General features: G+C 32.4%; 1 protein-coding gene across 1 annotated transcript; it reads left to right on the top strand.

Moving 5' to 3' along the window:
* Positions 1-263: 263 nt before the first annotated feature.
* LOC107894339 (adenylate-forming reductase 03009-like) lies at positions 264-1773 on the top strand. Its single transcript, XM_041115721.1, is given in 2 exon segments — positions 264-1544; positions 1547-1773. Coding segments are annotated over 2 exon segments (1482 nt in total). The 5' UTR covers positions 264-289.
* The last annotated feature ends 10007 nt before the right edge of the window (positions 1774-11780 follow it).

The raw sequence follows: 11780 nt of genomic DNA, 5'->3' as shown, positions 1-11780 counted from the left end.
AGTTGGGACCCTTGGCAAGGCCTATAAATAACCCTTAATTTGCGTGAAGAGCACGCCACCAACGCAGTTCACTAGTCTTCTTCAGCTCTCTTTGATTCCCATTCTTTTGCAACAAAAACTGAGAAAAAATGCAGACTCCAGTGAGGTTTTCGAGCTGCAGATCAAACCTCATGCAGACCCATTTGCGGCGGCTAATCTAACTCAAAATGATCCTCATGGTAGCAGCAAAAAATCTTGGTTTCCTTGGTACCTAGGGAGCTCATCTAAGGTGTTTCCTAATTCTTCTTACATGCAAAAGTCTGTGAGCCGAACGAGCAGTCACTTCTGTGACCTTGATCTCGATGAAGATGACGAAGATGAAAATAAAGATGATATCATATTTGAAAGTTTGGAAGAGGGACAGGACGAGGAGAAAGATGATAAGCCAGTTTTACCATCCGCAAGCAAACGTGAGCAAATCCCAAAGCTAGCTCGCAAGCAAGAATCAAGATTATCGGTCATTTTGCTTGACCAAGGGTTGTTCACTGTATACAAAAGACTCTTTGTGGTCTGCTTCACCCTCAACATCATTGGCTTGGTGCTTGCTGCCACTGGACACTTTCCATACGTGAGAAATAGAGCTGCCCTTTTCTCCATTGCCAACATTCTTGCTTTGACACTCTGCAGAAGCGAGGCTTTCCTGCAAGTAGTCTTTTGGCTTGCTGTCAAAGTGCTGGGAAAGTCTTGGGTACCTCTTCCAATAAAGACTGCTACCACTTCCCTCCTCCAAAGCCTTGGTGGGATACATAGTAGATGCGGCGTTTCTTCTGTTGCATGGCTCATATATGCCTTAATTCTTACACTCAAAGATAGAGAGAACACTTCCCCTGAGATCATCGGCGTCGCCTCTACTATTCTTTCCCTCCTCTGCCTCACATGTTTGGCTGCATTCCCCTTAGTCTACCATCTCCATCACAACGTCTTCGAAAGAATTCATAGATTCGCTGGATGGACTGCTCTTGCTCTTCTTTGGGCCTTTATCGTCCTTACAATCTCCTATGAGCCAGTAACGAAATCCTACTCAAAAGAACTTGGTTCAAGATTGGTCCAACGACAAGAGTTCTGGTTCACAATAGCCATCACCATCCTAATTATCACCCCATGGTCGACAGTCAGACGTGTGCCTGTCAACATCTCAGTTCCTTCAGGCCATGCATCCATTATCAAGTTCGAGGGCGGAATAAAATCTGGTATATTAGGCAGAATCAGTCCTTCCCCGTTATCGGAATGGCATGCTTTCGGCATTATTTCCGATGGAAAAACTGAGCACATGATGCTTGCTGGTGCAGTTGGGGACTTCACCAAATCCCTGGTCTCGAACCTTCCAAGCCATTTGTGGGTTCGAAAACTACACTTCGCCGGCTTGCCTTACCTAGTCAACATGTATGACAGGGTTTTGGTTGTCGCAACAGGTTCGGGGATCTGCGTGTTTTTGTCGTTCCTGTTGCAGCCATGCTCGGCTGATGTATGCGTGCTTTGGGTGGCCAAAGGCATCGCACAAAACTTCGCAAAGAAATAAAAGAAATGATGAGCGGCCACCCTAAAGAGAAGGTGATTGTCCACGACACTGCAGTTTTAGGCCGTCCGAACGTGTCGCAGATGAGTGTGGACATTGCTAAGAGATGGGGAGCTGATGTGGTCATTGTAACAAGCAATCCAGAAGGAAGCAGAGATGTTGTCAACGCTTGCAAGGCTGCCGGTATTCCAGCGTTCGGTCCCATTTGGGACTCATAAATTCGGAACATCACAGATACTCAAAATTCCTAATTATGGTGGGAGTTCGTACAACAACTCAACCCTCAATCCCCGTCTACAAATACATCCGGAGGTGATAATAAGCACTGAGACAAATGTCAAAGAAATGACCAATAATGGTGAAGATTCTGATCAAGACGTTGAAGATTTTAGTGACCCCGATGTTGATGAGGTTCCGGACGATATCGATGATGAAGGCCCGGAGGAGGTTGAAGATGTTCATGGCCCTTCATTCTGTAACCCGAGTCATGGTATTATTTTACGAAATGAACCTGGGGGCAACATGTTGAAAGTAGATCCAGATGCAGCGCATGCATCCGAGTTCCCTAAGTACGCTGATACAGTACCTGCTCATAGATTGGCGTCAAATTCACAGTTTGACGAGTTGTTCGTTGGGCAACAGTTCGAGAACAAGGCGGATTGTGTGTTTTCCATCAAACAATACAACATGAAGTTGTCAATTGATTACAAGGTTGCCAAATCTACACCGACATTATACGTTTGGGAATGTTGGAGAGCCGACAATGGGTGTGGTTCGCGAGTTCGTGCTGCATTTATACAGATGACTCAATAGTGGCAAATACGAAAATTAGAATGGCGTCATACATGTACTGTCACACGCATGTCTCAAGACCACCGAAAATTGGATGCCAAAAGTATTTGCAACTGTATCATGCCACTGGTGAAAGATAGCCCAATCATTCCTGTGTCGACATTGATTGCAGACATGCAAGCTCAATTTCAGTACAGAGTGTCATACAGGAAAGCGTGGTGGGCGAAACAAATGGCCATGCAACAATTGTACGGTGACTGGGATGAGTTATACAATGAACTTTAGAGTTGGTTTCAGCAATGGTAGAGTATGTCCCAGGAACTATCGTGGACTTGCAAACGTTTCCTTATAGAGGTCTTAATGGGTGGTTCGAGTTCATATCACCCGGAAATGGGTGGTTCAAGTTCATATCACCCGGATATAGGCAGTTCGAGTCCATTTGACCTAGAGCAACCACCGACATCAGTTGATATGTTTGGTAATAACATGTACTCCACCCTGCCTCAGGCCACGATCGACCCAGTTGCCAATCCTTCAGATGTGTACAATACACCTCAACGTCCACCCCGTCAATGAAGGCCCGTAAACCGTTATACCCCGAACGATGATACCACTCCTGGTTCTTTCCAATTTTAAGTTATGTAAATTTCAAGTATTATGTGATGTTTGTTGTATTGGTTTAAGGTTTCACAACTTATATATTAGTGTTTTTTTATTTAATTTATTATAAAATCTTTTAAAGTATTAAAAGTTGCAACTATTAATTTTAAATATAATTTTAATACTAAATAATACAAACTTTATTTCTAAAAGATCATAATATAGACAGACCTCAGTTACAACGTTTAATTTCTTTCAGACCGGGAAGATTGGCCAGTGTAGACGTTTTCATGGGGACATTTGCTCCTATTGTGGCCAACTGTTCTACATATGGTGCAACGCTTTGGATCGACTTGTTCTCTTACATCCATGTCGTTTTGAATCCTCATTATTTTCGGTCTACCTTTGACTCTCCTACGTAGTGACCGATTAGGCAACATCTCGAATGCAGGCGATTACACTTCCCATGTCGATATGTCCCTTAATATAAGGAACCCCAAATATGCAACGTACGTTCAAGTGTGTATACATAATCGATATATTGTTCGACATTCAAACTATAGGTAGCACAAGCTGCAACCACATGCGCACACGGGTACCGTAGTGCTTGGAACATCCGGCACTCACACCACCTGTTTTAGAGATCAACTCCATAGGACCGTGGTGGGATTCCTGACCGACGACTGATATACTCTGTCACTCGAAAAGTTTCCAAATTTCGAGAATATAGTTCTACATTCATCAGCCTAGCCCTTTGAGTGTTATCTTTTATGGCATCTCTGATTTTTTCGACGTACACGTGTCCTGCCTCTAACTGTTTTGCTTGTTTCAACCCCATTTTTGGCATTAAGGTTGCTAACCTATAAAATGTGGCTAAAAAAACAGCTGAAATTGGCAAGTGACGCGTACGCCTTAAGACGAAGTTAACGGCCTCAACTAGGTTAGTTGTCATATGGCCATAACGGTACCCCTCGTCAAAACATTGAGACTATTGCCACGGCTCCATGCTACTCAACCACTGTGTAAGAAAAGGTTTGCAGCCTGCCATATCAGTCTCTAACCTTGCCAACTTATGTGTAAATCGGTGTGGTTCCAGCTCGTACCCTATGTATATATTCCGATAAAATGAGTTAAAATTAGGAAATGGACTAGAAATAATTACAAATACGAATTTAAATAAGATATTTTTACCCATGTTGACAATTCGTTTGCGCCAGTCTTTGTTCTTGTACTCATTGTGGAAGTTCACAGCAATGTAACGAATACAATAGACAGACCTCCACGGAACCTCCGATTGCCGAATTGCACCAACAAGACCCTTCGATCTGTCAGATATAATGCAAATGTTGTCTTGCCTGACAACATGTCTCCGTAAGTTTCAATGAAATATGCCCCTGATTCAGAGTTCTCCGACTCTACGATAGAAAAAACGATTGGTAGTACATTTCCATTATCGTATTGTGCAACCGCAATTAGAAGTATCTGCGTGTATTTTCCATAAAGCCATGTTTCATCAACTTGCACTACCGGTTTGCAGTGGGAGAAGTCCATGCTCCAATCTAATGTATGTCTCCCCTGCATGGTCTTACCGTGGACATCAGAAAACTGTTGTAGCTCGACCGGCACAAATTGTTTACACCCAAATTGTCACATAACTCGATCACTGTTGTACCACTCAACAGTTGAGAAGTTGAGCACCAGCGTGTTAATGTACCACATACGAGCTTCAGCGTGAACCCTCTGAGGAATAAGGGTTGCAATGTTTACTGCAGAATACGACATCCATAATAACTGCACAATATAACATAATGAGTCAATTCACATCACATACTGTAAGTGGATAAGTTAAATAAACGTTACTTAAACTATATTAATATATATTGCTTTCTCTCCAGCGTACGCCTCTATCATTTGACGGTAAATGATTAATGTTTGGCTCGCACCAATTCCCAGAGATGTCGTCCATCTGAAATCGAAACAAACACGTTGGCAGTTAAACTTTGAAAAATATTATCTACACTTATGAGTCGTTAAATGTTAAGTATAATTTTATTTTTACCTATTTATAAGTGGCCACGAATATGGTTGGTGCATAACAGCCACTAGAAACGACATCCTGTATAGAGCCCAAGACAGCAGTAGACCCAGACAACCAGCCATATTACTAAACCCATGTTTTGTTGCACGACAGAGCTCATAGTATAATGCAGCCAACACTGCAGATCTCCAGCTGTAACTACCAGCACGAGAAAAATCCTCCAATAGAGGCAAGTACTTTAAGTGGACTCTATTAGACGTGTTGTTCGGCAGAAGTACCCCCCAATCAGCTGCATAATATAGGCTCGAGCAGCATACATCACCTTCTGCTCAGTGGTAGTGCTCGATAACTGCTTAAAATTTGCTCTCAACCATGCTAATGTCAAGCATGTGAAATTCTGTTCCCCATCACGAGGGGACCGTTCAAGCAGTTTGTGGCATACTACAGAAAGTTCCAACACTTTGCTTCGACCCGTGACCACAGCACCATCAACTCGTAACCCAAGTTGCGTAGCGACGTCTTCTAATGTGATAGTGCACTCCCCGCACAGCATAATGAAGGTGTGGGTCTCCGTACACCACCACTCAACCAATGCGGATAGTAAGTTTGGCCTCAAGTCAAACCTCCGGATCAATGCGACGTCCCCAAATCTGGCCAACCGTAAGTATGGCATGATCCGCTCGTCCGGATTGTACTTGGGAAAATGACACCGCAACCTCAAAACCTGATAACCATCTTGTATAGTAAATTTTTTATAAAAATATGATAAATCAATTATCTATATAATTTAAACATAAAAAAATATATTCAAGAGTAAAATTGAAAGGTTGAGAAAACAAAAACATCACACTTATATTATACCAACGTAACCATTCTAAGTATTTTTTTATTTAAGTTAAATTAAATAAGTAATAATATATTAATAATAGAATGAAAATTTGTCATAAAATATTAATAATAACACGTAGAAATTAAATGTGATTATTATATCCTAACCATAGTTAAGCATTAAATTAATTAAAATAAATATATTAATAATAAAAGAATGGGAGAAATTACAGGAATATGAACTGAGGACTAGTAAAATTACAAGAAAAGAGAAATTCATTGAGCAGCAATTCAAACTCCACCAGTGTAAAAAATAAGTCCAAACCAGAAAGCAACCCAAGAGAAGATGATTGGTTCAAGCAAGTTCAATTTGACACCAATAGCTACAATACGTATATATTTCTAATTTTAAAATTTTATGATATCTTATTCAAATTTTAAAGTGAGTAATAGCGAAAAATTATTTTTCAAGGAATACTAATATTTTTTTATATGATAAAATTTAAAAACATAAAGTATTTTTTAAACAAATACTTATGTTTTCTAGTTATTTATAAATTAACTAGTAAATAATCAAATATATTCACTTTTATTATTATTGTTTTAATAATATATATATTAAAATTAAAAGAATTTTTTTTCATAAATCGAGCTCGTCAAGTAATAGTTTTGCGTATTAATTCCTACACAAATTAAATATATAACTGTATAATAAATTAAGTATGAAATTAGTAAAAATAGAGTAAAGTTTTAAGTAAGTCGATTTTAAAGGGTAGTTATTTAAAAAAAATGAAAATATCCTAATTTATTTTTATAATATATCTATTCTATTATAATTTGTGTGATTAAATTAGATGTTTGGAGGTGAGTGCTACTAACTTTTTTTTTAAAGTATACAAATACAATTACAAATAATGTATATCTAAATCAATTATAACAAAAATAAAGTATTACAAAGTATAATCAAATTAATAATCTAAAATGTTCAACAGAAGCTAAATAACAACTAATTAGAGATAAGTATTTTAAAGCAGTCAAAATATGCTCAACAGAGTAGCGATTAACAAAAAAAAAATTGGGAAACTAAACCGAATTTTTTTTAATTTATAATAAATTTTACTGTTTCGTCGATCATCGATGAAGTGTGATCTGTATTTGCTCCAGAAGACATCTTCAAATCTGTATAATATAAAAAAATAAACATACAATACAATTATTTATTATATTACATTAACTATAAAATATAAAAACAAAAAAATAAAATTTTAACAAACGTACCTTTTTTTTTTCCCCACTCAACTTCTTTATCTATACAAGGGGGACCAAGCCCCACCCATATATATAACAATTTATTTTTTAAAAACAAAACAATAAAAATAGTCAAAATAATAAAATATATATTTAATATATATATTTTTAAATTTATATTTATATTTAAATTTATTAATAATCACATCATTGACATGATGTGGCAAGTTATAATAAATATATATATTAATTTAAACATTAAAATTTAAATACATATATCTAAGGTTAAAAAAAGAATTTAAAAATAATATTTAAAATTGTAAAAAATATATTATAAAACATTTTAAATATACATTACAAAATTTTTAAAATTAATAATAAAATAAATAAACAAAATAAAATAAGAAAAAAACATAAAATTCCAAAAAAATTAAAAAAAAGGAAAAAGACAAAATTTAAAAAAAATATTTAAAATATTATGATTTCTTATATTATTAAAAAATTATAATTTTTTTAAATGTATTTAAAAATTGTATTTAAAATTTTAAAAAATAATCTCAAAATACATATCTAAAATTTACAAATATATATATTAATAAAATATTTCAAAATTTTTAAAGTTAATAATAATAATTAAACATAAAAGAAAAAACAAAACAATAAAAAGAGTCAAAAAAATATATTTAATATTTATAAAATAATATTTAATATTTTTTTAAATTTATATTTATATTTAAATTTATTAATAGTCACATAACTGATGTGACTAGTTATAATAAATATATATTTTTTAATTTAAACTTTAAAATTTAAATATATATACCTAATGATAAAAAAAGAATTTAAAAATAATATTTAAAATTGTATGTAAAATTAATAAAATATTAAACATATATTTCAAATATTATAAAACTAATAATTTCAAAACTAATTTAAAAAATACATTTTTAAAATTTATAAAAAATTAATTTCACAAATATATATAAAGTTAAAAAAATTTAAAAATAATAATTAAAATTTTAAAAAAATATTATAAAACATTTTAAATATATATTAATTTTTTTTTAAAATTAATAATATAAATTAAATAAGCAAAATAAATTAAGAAAATAATATAAAACTTAAAAAAGAAAAAATCTAAGAAAGAGACAAAATATAAGAAAAAAAGTAAAAAAATAAAAAAAGTAAAAAAAAATATAAGAACCTGACAAATCAAAAAAATGGTGGCGCCATTTAGAATGGTTCCACCCAAAAAATGAATTTTTTTTAAGTCCCCCGTTTTTCTAGATTTTTTTGTATTTCCCTAATATTTTATACTGGTGGCGCCATTCAACATGGCTCCACTAAAAAATAATTTTTTAATACCCCTGGTTGACGTGGCAAAGTGGTGGCGCCATATCATGTGACTCTACCACTTTTTACTGTAAAAAATGAGTTTTTTTGTACATAATTAAAAGGGTGAGTTATTTTGATAATTAATTTATTTTTTAGGGTTACTTTTATAAAAAAAGCCAAAAAAATGTAATCGTTACGAGATAATAAAGCTGATTTACTTATTCTAACACTGAAAATATGGTCGGTTTGGCTTATTAGGTTTCATGTACTTGTATTATTATGGGTTTATTTGTAGTCAGAATAAGCAACTACAGTGAAATTGAGTATCATAGCAAATTTAAGTATTTATATTAGATTATGGTGGGTGAAGAAAACGTAAAATTATATTTATAAACATTCGATTGAAATAGTAGAATTAATGATTTGTAAATTATTTAGCATTTCATTAATTTAATTTAATTTAATTAATTATACAATTTTATTTTTTTTACTTTATTTAATTAAGGTAAACGGTTAATTATTTTATTTATTTTATAATATATTTTTATTTTATGTAATATAAAATAATTAAAATATTTGATAATCATATATTACTTATTTACAAATCTTAATAGCTTAAATTATAATTAAGCGTAATTAAAGATGAATACAAACATATACTCAAATATTTATCGAATTTTATCTATTTAGTTTTTTTAGCTTTAATATAACAAAAAATAGTATAAATTATCATGGAAGTATAGTTGAAGATGAATATAAGGTCTACATTAATATTTATCAAACTTTATCCTTTCAAATTATATATATATGTAATATTTATAATTTATTTATAATATTTTATATATACATATATAAGAATGAGTTTGAAAAAAATTTAATTGGCAAGATTATATTATTAAGTTGACATTAAAAAGAAAATTTTTATTTTAGATTTTAAGATTATTTTTTAATAATTATTATTTTATTTTTATTTAAACTCAATTTGGTAAACATATTTTGTTAGGAATTAATTAGAATTAAATTTATCTTTATTTCGTTGGATAAATAGTATTTTTTAACTTTAAGAATTTGAATAGAATTATAACACTTTTTTTTTTGATTAAATTCTCACACGATATAAGCTTGAAAAACTGACGCATGAAAAGAGGTTAGTCTTGCTTCTTCTTTTAATAAAAAAATGACATATTTAATTAAGTTTTATATAGACAATGAATAGTTGCACATTAAGAGTACATACTGACATAAAGTGTGTTTTTTTATGATACTTTTCCATAAAAATTATGTTTTTACATATTTGAAACCTTTGAAGAAAGTTGTATTATTTGAACATTTTTTTAAATCGTTCAACATATTTATTTAGACGTAACATTTGATAAAAATAATTTATTTATAATAATTATTGGATAAACCACACTAACTATCTCTTATCTTTAATTAAAATTATATTTTCGTCACTAAACTTTAAAAACTTTTAAAATGGTCACTAACATTATCGAATTATTACAAAACAATCACCTAGCCGTTATATGCTTTTATTAGAGTAATGTGAGTTTGACGTGGCATGTTAATTTGCAACATAGTTTCCACATGGATTGCCATTTAACACCCTTTTGTTTCTTTTTTCTTCATTTTTCTTCGAAATGATTTTATATAAATCAATACAGAGTTTGGTAGGATGAAAATGTATCATATTTGTAGGCTTTGGCTTTTTCGAAATGAGAATAGTACACATAGAGTTAATCCCATCAATCGACCAAGTCCTAGTAAGAATGCAAAGGCAAAATTGACCAACATCTTCCCTTACAATGAGCCAAAACTGTTGATAAAATAGTGTCGGAAAACCATCAATCCTAGAAACTTTTGTTGGACTCATTGTCTTTAAAGCATGAACTACTTCCTCTGTGACACCCCTAATTTGACCCTAGTCGGGAAGTGGTTTCGGGACCGCTAAACCGAGTTGCAGAAATAATTGAATATAATATTTTATGTCTAAAATATGTGATCATGCATGTGTGAAATTTGAATGCTTTGATTTTTGTCAATTTGAATGTGTTTCTAAATAAAAAGGACTTATGTGAGAAGCTTTGAATATATGTGTGGCTTATTTTAAGTGATTAATTATTGAATGATGCAAATAAGTGGGTTTGCATGCCAATTTGCCACTTTTAATGCTAGTGGCCGGCCAAGCTTATAAGTATGGGCATTATATGCATGGGTTAATATTATTATATTTATTAGTGGTGAGAAATATGTAATAAAAAATGTATTAGATGAATTAAAGATGAATAAAAGAGTATGGGTAATAAAAATAATGTGTTAGTGGGAGGAGAAACCAAAGTTGGTTTATTCCTCCATTGCCGTAGCTAGGAAAGGGTGGAGAAGAAATTTCCTTTTGTTGTTAAAATTTTCAGCTAAGGAGATTGCTAGATCAAGGTATGTACAATGCTACTCTTGGAAATGCATGCATAAATTGAATGGTTAGTTTGAATTCTACCTATTTCATGGCTCAAATTTTTGTTATTTTGGAAGATTGAAATTCGGCCAAGGAGCTTGAAATTCTTAGTAGTTGTGTTGATGTCATTAGCATGGAAATTTATATTGGATGTGTTGAATTTGCTAGTTGTTTTGGCTTGGAAGTTAAGATTTAGTGTTTGATTATGTGATTGCCGAATGTGTGGATAGTTGAAGGAAAATTTGTTAAAATGCTTAGTAAATGGATATTTGGTTAATATTGTGTATATTAATTACCTAAAATATAAACTTTAAATGAGTACTAAAGGTTGTATATAAATTTGGCCTTGGGAGAAATGTTAGTATAAAAATGCTTGAAAGTTAAATAGGTGATTGCTTTAATGACCAAATGTGCCAAAGAATAATGCATGATCTAGTTGACCAATATGTGTTAAGGGAACATGAATAAATATATTTCGATGAGCTATACATTCGGTTATAGTATGAAATGAAATGTTAATACATAGTTGCTAGTATGTATATGTGTGCCGGCCGAATTTGAACTTGAATAATGATTTGAGCACGATGTATTGTATTGAGATTAGGCTTAAGTGAAATTGTGATGAAATTGATTGGTGATATACATGGTTAAATAATATGTAATGCATTAGTTAGTAAAATGTATGCCATTTATGTGTGGTATTAAGTATATAATCGGCCTAAACATAGACATGCATATTCGGCCATAGGAAGAAGATTGGTGTTGCATGTATTCGGTTAGAGGCAAGCATATTGATGCTTTTGTCTTGGCTTAGAAAATTCGGCCAAGGGGAATATTAGCTAAAATGTTGAGTTTGATTCATGATTCCATATATATATGTGACTCTAATGCCTAAAGTATATATGGGCTAAGTACCTTGAGGTTTTCTTTTG

This window comes from Gossypium hirsutum, chromosome A06, assembly GCF_007990345.1.
Source record: "Gossypium hirsutum isolate 1008001.06 chromosome A06, Gossypium_hirsutum_v2.1, whole genome shotgun sequence".
Classification (NCBI taxonomy): Eukaryota; Viridiplantae; Streptophyta; class Magnoliopsida; order Malvales; family Malvaceae; genus Gossypium; species Gossypium hirsutum.
This window is presented reverse-complemented; position numbering and strand designations above follow the sequence as displayed.